Source organism: Eutrigla gurnardus (assembly GCF_963514095.1).
Source record: "Eutrigla gurnardus genome assembly, chromosome: 5".
NCBI lineage: Eukaryota > Metazoa > Chordata > Actinopteri > Perciformes > Triglidae > Eutrigla > Eutrigla gurnardus.
In genome coordinates, this window is record NC_139919.1 from 24391900 (window position 1) to 24407318 (window position 15419).

Genomic DNA, 15419 nt, shown 5'->3' on the forward strand with positions numbered 1-15419 from the left:
CTCCTACCTGTTTCAGCCACCTTATACGTGACTCTCTGGAGCTGTGGGGCTGAAAAAAAATAGTTCTTGTGTAGTTTTCGTGCCGCTCACTTCTCCCCCCATTTTAGGGATCCAGTTTCACTCCGTCTGGTTTGGTGTTTCTTTTTTGTTCATTCATTACAGGTCTGCAATCACTGCTTAATTTCATAGTTTGGAGTTTCTTTTTTTCCCCCGCAGTGACGTCTATGATTAATTTTGTGTGCAACTTGACACTCATTGTCACATTTCAAAGTGAGAAGGGCATGAGAGTAAAGCAGAGGCCCTCCATAAATTGGCCTTTTGTGGAGGTTAATGATGCAACTTCTGTATGACGTTGTTTCCAGATTGCAAAAGTTCCAGCTTAATGTAAAGCCGAGTAGAGACAAAGAAAAGCAAACGCGCTGCAGAGAGAGTAATTTGAACCATGTTTGTGATCAGAGCCTGGCCTAGCTCTCTTAATTTTACTCAGGTATTGTTTTCAACAACAGTGTAGTCATGGAAACCAGAGCCCTGGAGAAAAAAAAAAAAAAAAACTTCATTTGTTTATTTACTTATTTTTATCTGTTTGCTTTTTCATGTCCTCCTCTAATCCTGTTTAAAGGGCAGTCCAATTTTTTTTTCCCCCCTTAAACCCAAGCGTTAGAACTGAAATTAGGTTGAAATAGTGTATTTAGAGAGTGGAGATCCTCTTGCTCCTCAAACCAAAGCAAGGTGTCGTTTCTGTGCAGATTTCCTAGAGCTGAGGTTGTTTGGTTCAAGCAGACTGTGTAGGTGCGTCTTAGTTGCCTAGTTAAGACGCAGGCATACAGAGGCGCACATCTATTAATTGCATTTGATCTAAATTACATAGATGATTAAGATGTTTAATTATTAAATGCAGATTAAAGAAGCTCAGCGACGCCAACTTTTTTTTTTTTTTATCCGAGAGGCTTTGGTTGAGTCCGGTTGCTATGATACGGAATATCCCTGGCAGTAATAATGTCAGAAGGTAGAGTACTTGCCCCGGCCCCTGCACTGGATGAATGGAAAGCTCCAGCACGTAGGGAGAGAGGACTTACCCCGCCGGTCTTTGTGTATTAATTTCTCCTCCATTGTTGTAGTTATTCAGAGGGGATCATTTAATGGCCAGTATGAACAGGAGGAATGATTACAGAGAGCAAAACTTGCTTCAGGGGACAGATGAGCACCTCACTATTGACCAGGAATACTGAGACCAGAACAATTGTGAACCTGTCCATTAGTTGCTGTGCTGCCAGTGTAAATATACAGTAACCAGTGTGGCCGCCTTCAGAGCCATCTCTCCCTGCCCTCCGATGATATCCATCTAACCCTTTGTCATCTTTCCTCCTGCAGGATCCCTTCCTGGCCGAGATGTTGCAGAATAATAAGGACCAGATTGTGTGTTACCACGAGCATGACTCCCTGCTGGACCACAAGGAGTCGGAAGCCCTGAGTGAGGAGGATCGCAAGGCTGCCTGGGCCGAGTACGAAGCAGAGAAAAAGGTAGGCGAGGAGAGAGACACACACACACACACACACACATGCTACAAAGTGGCATATCCACCATTTCCAAAATCAAAGGCACACGCATGTAGCACTTAACCGTTGTGTCCATCCTTCTCCAAATCATTGACATCAAAGTGCAAGGTGAGCGATGCGAGACCCCTCTGTTATTTGTCAAGATGTGTGATTTAGTGTTGGATCTGCACCATCCTTTCATCACCACACACACACACACACACACACACACACACTACTGTGACCCTGCTATAGGTCGCTGAGGCTGTCCAAGCAGTGTCGGTTCTTCCGTTAATACATCCACAGAGGGTTTGGTACTCTTCTTAACTATCTTTGTCTCACACGTCTCATTGTCACCACCTCTACCGTCTCCTGTTTTGTGGGTTAAATCAATGAGCAATTAGTGGGGTTTATTTGGAGAAGTGTAAAGGAGAGGAGCAGTTGACGTTGTAAGAGAGCAGGAGCAGGTCTCCTCTCCCCCGCCTCTGTAATCCTAGATTCTAATTCACCCTAATGATTATTTTTCCAACACACTCTCCCTCGTCTGCCCTCTGTCCCTTAAGCGGCTTTCCCCTCAGAGCTCCTCTGCTTTTCAAGAGAATAGAGGGTTCCCAGTCTTTGTGAAAAACGCTGGAGCAGAGGTTGAATGTGAGAATTTCATTTGCGTTCGCATCACTGTGACCTTTAAATTCCCATATGTACATTTTGTGCACTCAAGATGCACAAGTAGTCTCTTTCAGCCACAAAAGGCTGTTCAGTGTCACGTTGTATACTAGAAAAAACAACTGGAACGTAACCTGGCCTCTGCTAATGTCTTCACAACTTAAGGGTTGGCTGGCGGTCGCCAGGAAAAGCTATGTGTATGAATATCAGATTTGCAACTCAGGAAATGGGAAAAACTGTGAGAACATGATCAGGCGCCCAAAACTAAACTGAACCCAGGAGCCGTCATCCTCGCTGAGATGACTTCAGCTTGGTACAGAGCTTAGAGAGGCTCATGTCATAAATTTTGGGGTTTTGGAAATTAAGTAAAGTCTAGATTTTGAGTCTGTCTGAAGATGTTTTGAAGTCTGCAGAGCATCTGAAAATGCAGCTGAAGTTCAAAAGCGGCCGCTTGTTAATAGCAAACCCAAAAGTCAAGTGTGCACATTCGTGTGTGTCGGTGTGAGGTTTTGTACTGTTTAGGCCTGCACACCTGTCTATCTGACCAGGTCCAAAGATCCCCCACGGGCCCCACAACACACACACACACACACACACACACACACACCTAAATACCGGATGGCCAGATTACAGGGCACAGGAAAACCATCTGCAGCAGAGGCGCAATTACACACAAACATCGGCATCCTGCTGGCCTTTACTAGGACAAGACTGTTTACTTCAGGTCAGTTCTCGCTCACACACATGTTTAATACAACAGGAGCAGCCTGAATCCGGGCTGAGTGAAGCCTGTAATGTGCACAGAAAGTGCAGAACTGGACCAGCCATTGTGGTTAACATGGGTTAACACTTCCTCATTCAACCTCATTCACAAAGGCGAAGGCATACTATCTCTCCCACCTGCCCAACCGAATTTACTAATCCTGCTCTTGGATGTCCCACTCTCTCTTTCTTTCATCTCTCAGGGGGTGTTCATGAGGAACAACTACCAGGCAGGTTACCCCCAGATGGACATGGGCAACTCCAACTACTTCTCCTTCAACATGGCAGCTCTAGCCTCCATGACCAACCAGCAGCTGGAGGTAAGTAATGAGCTCCACATGCCCCTCTCCCTGCCTCCCACTCCTCCCTCTCCTTCCCCCCACGGCATTGGCGCCCCACATTCCTCAGTCTCTACTGCTAATTGTGACAACAGTCTAGTAGTCGACGTTCCTGGCTCTGCCCCGCTCCTCTACCCAACAGTTCCTAATACTCCCATGTCTGGGGCAGCAGCTATTTATACACGGTGGCACATCTGAATGATGCGGTGGATAAAAGGTCCAAGAACCTTTTCTAACGTTGACGTTGAATGAGGGTAAAAAATACTGTATGCTGCCTCCAATTCTTGTAATCATGGCATGTTAGGAATTATGTTGTTGCAGTAGACTCCTACATGTAGAAGGGATTCAATAACTCAGTTGGTGATGCATCCTTTTTTAACTTTGTATAATATTTTGGTGCTTCAAATCATACAAAATATGGAACACATTCAGACTTTCTTTCTGATCCACATAATTGACAGCAATCCCAAACCAATCAATACCATCTGAAAACATTTCAACCGTCCCAACATCAATGTTATCCTTTTACCTCGTTACTTTGTTTATCATCTATAGGGGTTATTTGCATTAAACCACAGTTCAAATACACACAGTTATGGATCCATTGCTAAGGGTAAAAATGAGAAACGTTCAACCGTCTTCTTCATTTGTGTTCAGGACCTTATCAACCAGGGACGACAGAAAGTCATCGAAGCAACAAATTCATTGAAGGCTGTAGCGCGAGAATCCCTGGAAGATATCATCGCCAGAGTGGTGAGTGTCTAAATTAGCCTTCAGTCAGCAAACCTTTCTTACAGATTAATTTACGTCTCCAAAGGAGTCGTTTGGTGAAGTCATTAAACTCAAAGTCATTCCATTTCTGTCACTGGTATGCGATATGATGTAAGTGGAGTGAGTTGGTCGTTGAGGTTACATGTCCTCTCTCCCCACAGTGGAAGGAGAACCCAGCACTCACAGAGAGTCAGGTCCAGTCCATGGCTCTGGGACGGCAGGCCAGTGTGGAGCTGGAGATCAAGCGCAGGGAAGCCGTGTACAGAGATGTCCTCACCAGACAGCAGACGGTAAGAACCCCGCTCTGTGCAACCTACTTAATTATGGCAGCAGATAGACCCGGCCTTATTGACCACATCGATCATCACAATACTTTTTGATGGAGGTGTTGTATTGATGGTGCGTTAATTGAACGATCATTGATCATGAACACCATGGTCAATCCAAGAAAGGGCATTATTAAAACCTAAATCTCGATGATTTTTACTTGCACGTCATATGTGAACGCGGCTGCATGTAAATTCTGGGTTTCAGTTGCCAACTTTATTGTATTTGGTTTCTAAACTTAAGTCTTTAGTGGGTTCTTTTTGTCATTTTAGTTTAAATTTGTATGTATAGTTTGTTATCTGCACATTCTTGCAAAGTCTTGGTTATTCAGCTGATTATTTGACTGTAGTTGTCCTTGAAAAAAGAAAGATTTTAACTGTTCCTCTGTCTGTCTTCCCAGCTGATGATGTATGTGCAGAAGCTGATCACCAACAGGAAGGTGCAGGAGCAGCAGCTGGCCATCGCTAACCAGGCCAACTATTTGAACCAGCTGGCCATGCAGAACGGCATGGTGGGAAGTGGTGGGCTCAGCCAGATGGACCTAGTGGGGCTTTACCAGCAGCTCCACGGCCTGGGCTCCCATCAAGGCATGGGCAAGAATCCGGGGCCCTCCAAGGGCCTGTAGGTCAGAGGGACTCTTCCTCATCCCCCCCCCACTCAGCTAGCCGGCTCCCAGTGGGCCAGTCTAAGCGAGGCCCCCGTTCTCTATAACAAACACACTGTGACACCACCACTCAGAGCTCAAAGCAGTCAGGTGCACCACGCAGAGGATGGAGTAGTTTTGAGACTCTTCTGCTGTCCACTGGGGCCTCAAGTGGGATAGACTCTCAGTTCTTATTCAGTAGTTCCCTGAGAGAAGATGGAATATAATGTATAAATGACTGCGTGCAAGGAGTCTATTAGGCATTTCAACATGAAAAAAACTGTATATACCGCCTTAATGTTATTCAAGTTCTATATCTTCATTTTTCATTTATTTAAAGACAAACAAATTTGACCCCCAATGCTTTAAGCATTGTATTGTTTTCCTCTTCAAAGAGGGCGTCCTTATGATTTAAACTCGTTCTTTTTATACTGTTTTAAATGCCGGAGTAAACCTGAGTGGGACCAGTGTCGTCGGTGACCGGACTCTTCTGATGTAAAGCTCTACATGATAATTAGCCCCCAGTAGATAACTTCACCAATATTTCACAAAGCAGACTGCTGATGGTGCTGCTACGTCCTGCTCTTTTTAGGAGGTATATTAAATTAATAAGTCAACAAAAACAAACAAAAAAAAAAATATGGCCTTATATTCATTTCCTAAAAAAAAAAAAAAAAAAAGCTCTGTAAAGTTTTGAGATTTGTTGAGAATCTTTTCTATTATGCTTTTAAGTGTTTACATTAGTTGTCACTGAACATGGTAATGGAATGCTTGTGTTGTTCAAAACTGCCTGCCGGTTCCTATGACCTTTTTTTTGTAACATCATTCTCATTGTCACGTGTTGTCTAGCATAGCACTGTGCGTCCTGTTCATTGTTTATGTTCCACTTGTGTTGATCCCAAGCTTGAGTGAGAGGCTGGGTCTCCCAAAGCACGACCAGTTCAGCCAGATATCAAAGGGCCCAAAACGTTTCCCTTTACTCGTCTGTCAAAAGTTTGAATTGATGAGTTTTCATGGTGGATTTGATCGAGTGAAGAAGGAAATCTTATTATCTATCGGGCTGATTTGTGTCTTCTGCTTTGTGAGAAATGCCTCCCCAGGCATGCCCCGGACTATCTGTATTCTACTTTGGCACATTTTAGCTTCTAAATGCTTCAACTGGTGTAGCTGTGTAAGAGGAAAATGTACATTTTCACAAAGAGATGTTGTCTCTAGTCAGCTCCTGTGTTTGCACAAGGTGTATTTCATAAATGTAGAGAAATCTTTTTTGCCCTCCTCGAAGAATGTTCTTGTGTTAGCAAATACACCACCATGATTTGCCATGAATCTGATCTGCTTTTATCTTGATAAGTATTTAATATAACATTTAATAAAGTGACCAAAAGGACGAGCAACTCCTCTGTTTGTATCATTTGTATTTAAGGACTGAACTGCTGATGAGGTATGGACATTTGTTTTCACTGGCTAGTTATTAAGTGTAATAGATTTGGTAATCTGGTTAGCAACAAACTTTTTTTTTTTTTTTGAGGCCTTTAACAATATTTGAGGGTCTAAACGAAATATTGGCCAAATATTTTTGAGGGGATTTATATGACGGATGAAGATGAGAAGAAAAGAGTGGGGAGAGTTGTGAAATTAATTTAACTAAGGATGTTGTAGTTTGTTGTCGTTGGAAAGTATTGTTTTAAATTTGTCCCATAAACATTAAATAATTGTGTTTAAGATGCATCTTGAATACATTTGAAAATATGTTGAAATTAATATTCATAGTGCTCTTTACTATACGACATGGACAGCTTTATTTTACCATCAAACAAACAGGTGAGCTGCTATGCTAAGCTAAGCTAACGGCTCCAGCTTCGTATTTACCGTAGAACTCGTTCTCCGTGTTTCCCAGTATTTCGTGCTATTCCTTTAACAGTTGGAGAGCCGATACATCCTGATGCAGCGTCCCTGGATTTCACACCCACCCACAGCATTAAGTGCCGTTTGTCCCTCTCTCCTCTCCCTTCAATCTTTCATCTATTTTTCCCTCTCCTGGTATTGTTTTCATTTTTCAGCCTGCCAGGATTTTCCCCTGCATGTCTTTTGACTTTTCCATTCCCTTCCCCCCCCAGGGGAGCTTGCTCTCACAGCTTACAGCTATCTGCCAGTGGAGAAACATTACAACTATTGCAGATGTTGAAATGTTGATCCCATCCCCTCTCGGTCCCAGCTTACCACCACTCCAGGTTTGGAGCACATCCCCGCCGGTTGTGTGTGCAGACGGCAGCTGTTTCTGTCCATTGGAAAGGCTGCAGAGCCGGCGCTGGTCTGTGAGGCCCCCCTCCAACCAACAACCAATCACTGCTCTTAATCCATGCTGATGTGTAAAGCCAATTAGGAGCCGGGATCCAGTTGCATAAGGAATCTGATTTTGTACGGTGGATGTAGGCTGACTAAAGACCTTATGGAGACACAGCAGGCCTGTGTACATTAGTACAGGGTTTAGAAGGGCAAATTGGCATGGGATTGTATCGTGTTTTCCTCTGGGGGAAAAAATATTTTTATCTGGATAGCAGCACAAAATACACAGTTATTGCTTTTAAAGACATTACATTTAAAGATATTTAAATAATGAGCCATCAACAGAGCCTAAATCGTTTTTTTTTCCAGGTAAGGGAAAGCTAATGTTGCTAAGACGGGTCAGTTCATTATCTGGTGAAAACAACAAATGTCTACCTACGTCGGGGGATCTACAATGTCGTTAGATTCAACCTCTGGGGACCACGAATGTCTGTGCGTGGTGTAATAGCAATATATCCAACAATATTCAACAAAAGTCAGACTGACATTCTCATCCTACTAAAAAAATTACAGTAAATAAATGCAACATTCACATAGATTCTATATCTGGTTTTAATTGGTACATCAGATGTTGATTCCAAGCAAAAATAGTCTCAATGAGTTCTCAATAGCAGGACAATTTTATTGCCATGTTCATTGCAGGGTTTTTAATGTAATTTCAGTAGAATCTACAGTCCAGATAACTTCAAGTTCATTACAAAATAAAGTCTTTGCAATAAATAAATATATAGATTTATATTTATACTTTATATGTAGAAAATAAATATATCGTACATCTCATAAATAGGATCACCCATATGTACACCTCAGCTGCTCGCACTTTTAGTAATGTTCCTGACACTCTGAACATTACAAGTCACCATCCTTTTAAAAAAAAAAACACACACACACACCCGTCACTATTCTTTACAACCACAGTCGGAGAAGAGCTTTCGTCCCGAGCTTAATTGCTTGTTATGCGTACAATTCCTACAAGACGCCGCTTGATATTTGATTTAAATGTGATGAATGAGATCGTTAGACTCTGATGATTACATGGGAGACCAAGGGAGCCTTCAGCGGGGACTTGGGGGGGGGGTGCAGTAAGTGCTCTTTCATCCGTCGCATTCATCTCAGACCTTTTATTCCCCGGTTTCATCTTTGATTTGGAAGACAACTTGATAAAACTCCAGTTTGTCTTCGCTCTCTGCGTCGCAGCCGTTCTTCTCCTTTAGTACCTGACTGTCCCAAACCGTCTCGAGTAGCACGTTGTTTTCTTCTTCTTCTTCTCCTCCCGTCTATCTCCGTGTATATGGAATGTGTCCTCTCTTACATTGAACTGTGTATAATGTGTGCCAAATACACAGTGTCTGCAGTGCTTCCCGTCGTTTGGATCTCATCTCGGATCTCGTGTCCCCCCTCCCCTCCCCCCTCCCCCATCAGCTTAGTACTACACGTTTGCCTCAGTATCTACGTATTTACCTCTAAAAAAAAAAAAAAAAGTGGTTATTGAGAAAATATGGCACCTGATTTGATCACACCCCCACAGCTGGGTAAGTCATGCGGGCCTCCTCCGTCCGTGTCCCATGCAGTGGTTTTACAAGATCCCCTTCCCGCCGACATCCAGGAACATGCACAATGTTTATTTCAGTGCTTGGCGGCGGGCCGAGGCGCAAACACAGTGACCTCAGGGGAAGCTGAGGGTAAACAGTTCTGTACCAGGTCCAAAATATCCACAACACCCCACCCCCCCTCCCCAACACCACCCCCGTCTTCTGTTATTTCTGTTCCGAACGCAACCAGTTCTCCACGTGTAAGCACTGGTCACCTGTACTGGAATAGGTCCCTGTACGCCTGAGGGATCTTCTCGATCTCCACCGGTCTGGGTAAGAAGTGGGTGAGCTTCTGGTGTTTCTTAGTCCTGTTGCCCTCCCTGGGCGAGCCGTCTTTGTTTAAGGCCACGTAGTAGAAGCGTCCCGTGTCCGTGTGCTTGTACAGAGTGGAAGCGTAGGTGTTGTACCAGTTCTCCTCAAACTGCTCCCTGAACACACATTCTGCTGTCAGCTTCTTCTGTCAGGAAAGAAAAACAACACAATCAGTCACCCGCTGACGTCCCTGCCCACACGCCACCCAGCGACAAGGGAGGCACATTGATTGAGGTCGACGGTGCCACTTTGCATGCAGATTCCCCCGCTCCCCGTCGTGCCTGTTTACGTACGTCGTTACCTACTGTGGACGCCACTCCAAAACCAGGGGAAGCTCATTAAGGCAGGTGCTCGTTATGATCAGACATTACGAGCCACTCTCCGCTTTATGGCGAACACTCATCATTTCCCAGCCCCGTTAACCTCATTGTGCCTGGGGAATTATTCCCCCCCCCACCACACACACACACACACACACACACACACACACACACACACACACACACACACACACACACAGAAACACACACAGCACAGCAGCTCTCAAAGCCTCGGCCTTCAGCATGAGCGATGGCTGTGGGTTCAGCAGGTGAGAGTGTGCTGGCTGAGTGAGTGTGTGGGAACAATAAGAGACACCCTGGGCTGAGAGCTGCTCTCCTGCCAAGGCCAGTCAGTCATGCAGCAAGAGGGTTGAACCTCAGTCAAGTCAGGGGGGTATCGCCGTGGACCGACGGCCAAATGTGAAACCCTTTTTTTCCGAGGGTGTCCCGATCTCCCGCTCTCCCTCTTCTTAGACTACTCCTTTGCTGTTGACTACCTTTTTTGGGGAGGGGGGTTGGTAGGAATTCTAATGTTTGTGATCGGCCAGCCTCTCTGCCTTTAGCACACGGTTACAGTTCTATCGAGTGTTTGTGCAAGAGTCTCTGTTTTTATTCCAGCAGCAATTGTGTTGATTGGCTGTCAGGCTCTGCTTGGCTGCAGCTATGTGGTGAAGCTGTTGTCTGTAAACACAGCCCTAAGGGCACATGACTGGGCCAGCTCCATCCTAATACACACACACACACACACACACACACACACACACACAAACCTCATCAGATCAAAAGCTCGTCAAGGTCTGGCAGTTGTGGGACGGAAGCACCCTTCTACCTGTTCCCCTCCCTCTTCCACCTCCTGGCCTCTCAGCTCCAGACAGACGTGTCTACATCACTCCCTCTGTCAGTCAGGTGACTCAGTCAGGTGTGCAATTACCCCCCCCCCACCACCCCAAATCACCTCCTACCATCACCCCCGCCCCCGACCTCCCCCCTCCCCCCCAAGGTCAAAGCGCCAGGATGCCAGACTCCGATAGCGCGCAGTAACAATATCTGCACTTCCAACATAATGGCCGTGTTTTAAAAGTAGCCTCTGTTCAAGATGTTGAGAGCCAGAGGGAGTCTGAGCCCTGAGAGGCCCTCAGGTAATGCCCTGAGACACCTGATACAGGTAACCCTCACATACTTCCCCTCCATTGTCTTTATCGCTTCCCTTTCCCCCCCCTCTCTCTGTCTCCAGGTACCAACCGCATAAGAAAGTCAGCCAGGGTGAAAAGAACCTACGTGATCTCTCTAGATATTACATTTAGCAGTGGAAAGCAACTTTAACAGTCTAAACTTTAGTCCAGCTGTGCACGGAGAGGTAATCTCTTCACCCACAGCACACATCCAAACATTCCTGTCTCCACTTTGGGCAAATATGTAAATATTGCTGCATTTCTCAAAACTAAATGAAGAGGACGGTTTGCTCGCTAAAGCTGCGAAATCTGCCTTTTCCTTGAACCCTTTCACACGTCTTTCTCTTCGCTACCGCCAGTGTTGATTTTGGTCGTTATTTGCTGGATCCGTTTGTCTTTATTAATTCCTCTGGTCCCCACAGTGAAGGGAAACAGCAGGAGTGTGAAGTATGTGACAGAGAGTGTGAGACCGTAAAAGAAAACATGCTTGTTTTGTCTCGCTGCGGTTTTCCCACCTGTCAAGTTCGGGAACCCTGATAACAAACGGACTCTCGGATTGCTCCTGAAAATGTATTTTTTTGATAGCTCAGTACTGATGTGGATTGTAAAAAAAAGAAAAGAAAAGAAAAAGCATTTTTGGCTGGAAAAACATGTGCATTCTGTAAAACAAGTCACGTGTGTCGAGTGCCAGACTTGTGAATGAGACCCTGAGCTGCACGGTGAGGAGCGGGGTTGCACATGAAAGCAACAAGGTTTTTTGTTTTGTTTCTTTTGACTCACCGACCCAAAGAGCTCTCCTTTCTCATTCATTCCGAGGTAGAGTCCAGCGTCCACCCCTCTGATGCTCACCAGACCCACTGCCAGACTGATGAACTCCAGGATACCTGAGGTCAAAACGATGCACACACAAACGCACAAGAAACAAGTCAGGAAAGCCCACGAACGGCAACATGTGATGTATAAACATGCATCCGTTTGGGACTTTAATTGGTTGTCATATATATGTTCAAAGAAAAGAAAAAGCTTGCATCTCCATTCTACATATAAGTGCTGTTTTTCAGCCCACTACAGAACACATTATGTCACTGATTACAGGCAGACACGTGTATGGACTTTTAAAAGTCTAAATACATCAATTACCAAAAAGGTTTGTGGCGGTCTATAAATATGTGCATCCTGTCTTTGGGATTTCCCAGTGGCTACTAATACAGACGGAGAAGTCACTTTTATGAAGCTGAGATGTGGGTATGTTGTTTAGTGGGCTGCTGAGTCACTGGAAGTTACAGTAAAGTGAACTTCTACTTCAAAGAAGGAGGAGGGGGGGGGGGGCAACCGGTCAAATTAAAAGCTATTGGCTGTTGTGATGCAGAGGTTAGTCAGAGAGGATCCAGCTGGCTGCGCTGACTGGCAGAGGCCAGCTTACAGCCACCTGGTCCCCATCTCCCCGACCTCATGTGATGCCAGAGGATGACAGAGAAGATCCCTCTAATTTCTTATTTTTTCTCTGTGTGTGTGTGTGTGTGTGTGTGTGTGTGTGGGGTGAAGAGTGTGTTTCATATCCCTCTAATCAAAGCCACGTCTTCCTTGCAGCTCTGACAAAGACCTTGCATTTTCAAACTTAAGTGAAGCCAGAAACAAACACGCGGGACCACCCATCCCCGTAAACCGGCTTGTTTTGGCTGAAGTCTCAACATTAAACCTCCCCTGAATTCCGCAGTGGTCATGCTTTAATTGAGGGTTACTCGGGCTCTGTCCGCAGCGCGAGAGAGGTAGCGCGAGACGGCCTGCACCTGTGAGATACCTGCGTGGACATGAGGCGCGAGACATGTGCGTGTCTGCCCCCCCCTGACCGCACCTCGCTCCATTTACATTAATGGCACCACATCTTCAGAGCAGCGCGCGCGCGCGCTCAAGTTGTCGACGTGACCGCGGGGCGCGCGCGCGCGCAGCTTGTTTGCGCCTGAGGAGAGACACCTGCCCCCACGCGCAGCGGTGATTATCAGGAACAAGGTGTGTGTGTGTGTGGCTCTGCTTCCTCGCGCGCCAGGTGACAGTGACGCACAAATGAGTAGTCGCCGGGGATGTGCGGCAGGAAAAAGCCTCTTACTTCTACTCACTTCACTCAGTTTACAGGTGACAGCGGCGGAAACGATTACTGCTAACCTATTATTAAGTGTTAATAGCCTCAAATGGGAGCTACATCTCAAAACTGTAATTACATTTTGAATTATATAGATAATTGCTTTCTTCGAAGTTAGTTTAGTCATAGATCTCCCTAACAATAATTGTGCAGTTAATGGTGGTTAATTCATAATTATTTTTAAAAAAGTAACTCTAAAAGGCGATTTCTGTCTGAGACAACTTATGTGACACAATTTGCAATTTCTCACATTTAAAAAAAAAAAGGTTAAATGCTCCAGAAATAGCCTCACCAAATCTACTGTGGTCCTGTCTTGTCCCATACACAGTCCCATTGGGGAATATCTCCAGCTGAAAGCCAGTCCTGCAGTAGAGCTGCCGCCGCCGGAGGATCCCTTTGAGGTGTCCGAAATCCGTCGGCGACCCCCGCTGCAGCCTCCCTTCAATCTGCCCCAGCCGCTCATTCAAGCCCACTGGAGACTCCGGTAAGGGCATATTCCCGAGTGCAGGAAAGCTTTGTAAATCCAAGTCGACTGTCCCCAGAAAACTCCCGACCTCTGCCATCGTGTGCACAGCTGTCAAATTAAGCGACGGCATTTAAAAAAAAAAAAAATGTTCGGTGACTCAAGGAGGGAGAAAAAGTTGTACCCAGCGCTCCTCCAAAAACCACCAGCGGTCCCTTCAGCTTATTGGTCGTCCTTTGCTATAATCATCAGTTTGATATCTCGGTTTATCAGATGGAAAAGACTCTTATTATATACATACTCCCCACGCATTCTCACATTGGATATTCAAACACAAGCCACGCCTGGCTGGCATCCCTTCTTACGCGCATCACTTTCTTCGCCGAATGTGTACTTTACTTTCAGTCCAACTTTGACCGCCGTGGCTGCCTGTACGTGTCTGTCCCCGCTGCCGTCTGTCTTCCGACGAAGCGAATATCCAGAGAGTCCAGAAGTGTCTCCTCAGAGCTCCCGCGCTCCCGATTGCGGTCCGAGGCTGTCTGATAAAACCACGTCGCCCATCCTGGCGCAGGAAAGTCTGGCAACACTCGGCGGCGCGTAAAAACGCGACACGGACGCAGAAGCGAAGATCAGCATTGTTCGAACACAAACGGCAGCTGACGCGAAGCCGGGAAGTTGCGTCTATCATCAGCTGTGACAACCACTCCACCACAAAGGCAATCCATAATTTACTCTGAGTGATTTTTTTTGGGGGGGGTCAAACCACAGTCTCTCTCTCTGGAAACAAAAACCAAAACAAAAAAAAAAGAGAGAAAGGAAACCCACAAAGAAAACGTGTCCCCCCCCTCCCACCAACAGGACTATCCAAATAACCTGTGCATTATCTCAAAGCAATCCAACCTGCACAAGCGTCAGTGCCAACCACTGGACGTTTTCATGAGAGCATGTTTCTCCACCTCCTTGCTGGGAGCAGGTGCTTCCTCGCCCCTCTGCACAACGTTTGCAATGTGCTCCAGCAAACCAGCAGCTTAACCACTTGTACTACTGGCAAGGAAGGGGGGTGGGGGGGATCCAAATGTTGATGACGTGTAGTATCAAATCTGACTGCTGCAGAGACTCATCAGATGTTCTTTTAGATGTTTTTTTCCAAACTTAATCTTCCAAAAAGGTTGTTTTTTTTATTTATTCCCCCTACTGACTTTTATGCATAGCTTCAAATAAAGCTGCTGCTTCTCCACAGAAAGTCCTGCTGCCGGGTAATTAACTAGATCAAACGGGAAGAGAGAGAATAAAGATCCACACGTGTATATTTAACCGCTGTCATGATTCACAACAAATGTCCTGCCAGCACCAGCGGTGGAGGAAGTATTTGGATCCTTTGCTTGTTTAAAAGTACAGCATTGTAATTTATTTTAATTTTCTTTTAAAGGTCGAAATTCAAAGCATTCGGGCCCGGCGGCAAACAACTGCTTGCGCTGTAAAGACAAAGTGTCTGCTTGAGCAGAGGATGAAGTTGTTTTACTCCGAGTTTCTCTTTGATTTTCTTACATAAGAATATGGCGTTCCATATTAGGAATCCTACTATGGCAAAGGTCATGCCTTCGCTATGGCAGGTTTCCTAATTTTCTCATATGATGTAAGGTCACAGAAGTGACCCCTCCAGTCCCTCCTCAGGTAAACACCGTTAGCACCGCGAGCCTGTTGGCAGCTTAAGAGCCGCCGGCTCAGCCGTCGCCATGTTGAGAGCCATCCAGAGGCAACAGATATGCTCTCAGTTTTGGCGTTCAGCACCTTTTTTTAAAGTTGAGCGTAAACGCCGTTTCGAGAGTTCAACTTGGTGACGCATTTCTGAGTGAAACAGGATCGAGGCTGGCGGGACGTAATGTTGGCAGGGATCTGATTTGATGGTTGAAAAGATTAGCTCACCACCTCCTCTAGCTGTGTGTCATAAAAAGTTGCAGATTGATTTATGGATGGAGTTCAAGATATTATTGGTTGGAATTGTTTGGTACAAGCTGACATAAGCGTGCGTCA

The 15419-nt window shown here is 45.6% G+C and overlaps 2 protein-coding genes across 4 annotated transcripts in view; one reads left to right on the top strand and one right to left on the bottom strand.

Annotated features, from left to right (window-relative positions):
- The window catches only part of atrx (ATRX chromatin remodeler), a 29058-nt gene extending 22628 nt beyond the window's left edge, over positions 1-6430 (top strand). For both annotated transcript variants that reach the window (XM_084010471.1, XM_084010472.1), the window contains exons 30-34: positions 1372-1521; positions 3165-3281; positions 3957-4052; positions 4232-4360; positions 4798-6430. In XM_084010471.1, the coding sequence (XP_083866597.1) occupies positions 1372-1521; positions 3165-3281; positions 3957-4052; positions 4232-4360; positions 4798-5022 (717 nt within the window). In that variant the 3' untranslated portion in view covers positions 5023-6430. The remainder of the gene's footprint in view (positions 1-1371; positions 1522-3164; positions 3282-3956; positions 4053-4231; positions 4361-4797) is intronic.
- A 2729-nt stretch (positions 6431-9159) lies between these two features.
- Positions 9160-14314, bottom strand: fgf16 (fibroblast growth factor 16). Of its 2 annotated transcripts, none has more exons than XM_084009626.1 (3): positions 13215-14314; positions 11563-11666; positions 9160-9432 (listed from the first exon to the last, which is right to left on the bottom strand). In XM_084009626.1, exons 1-3 carry the CDS (start codon positions 13516-13518, stop codon positions 9190-9192), a joined length of 651 nt encoding a protein of 216 aa, XP_083865752.1. In that variant the 5' UTR covers positions 13519-14314; the 3' UTR covers positions 9160-9189. The 2 variants fall into 2 exon arrangements, with proteins under 2 accessions (XP_083865752.1, XP_083865751.1); XM_084009625.1 differs by having other exon boundaries at positions 9160-9435; positions 13215-14305.
- Between the last annotated feature and the right edge of the window lie 1105 nt (positions 14315-15419).

Bases quoted from the DNA above. Each gene is read 5' to 3' on its own strand.
- fgf16 (XM_084009625.1), bottom strand. From the start codon at position 13,518: ATGCCGTCGCTTAATTTGACAGCTGTGCACACGATGGCAGAGGTCGGG. The intron at 11,667-13,214 runs GTGAGGCTATTT...TTTTGACCTCAG, and splicing joins ACAGGACCACAGTAGATTTG to GTATCCTGGAGTTCATCAGT. The intron at 9,436-11,562 runs GTGAGTCAAAAG...CTTTCCTGACAG, and splicing joins AAGGAGAGCTCTTTGGGTCG to AAGAAGCTGACAGCAGAATG.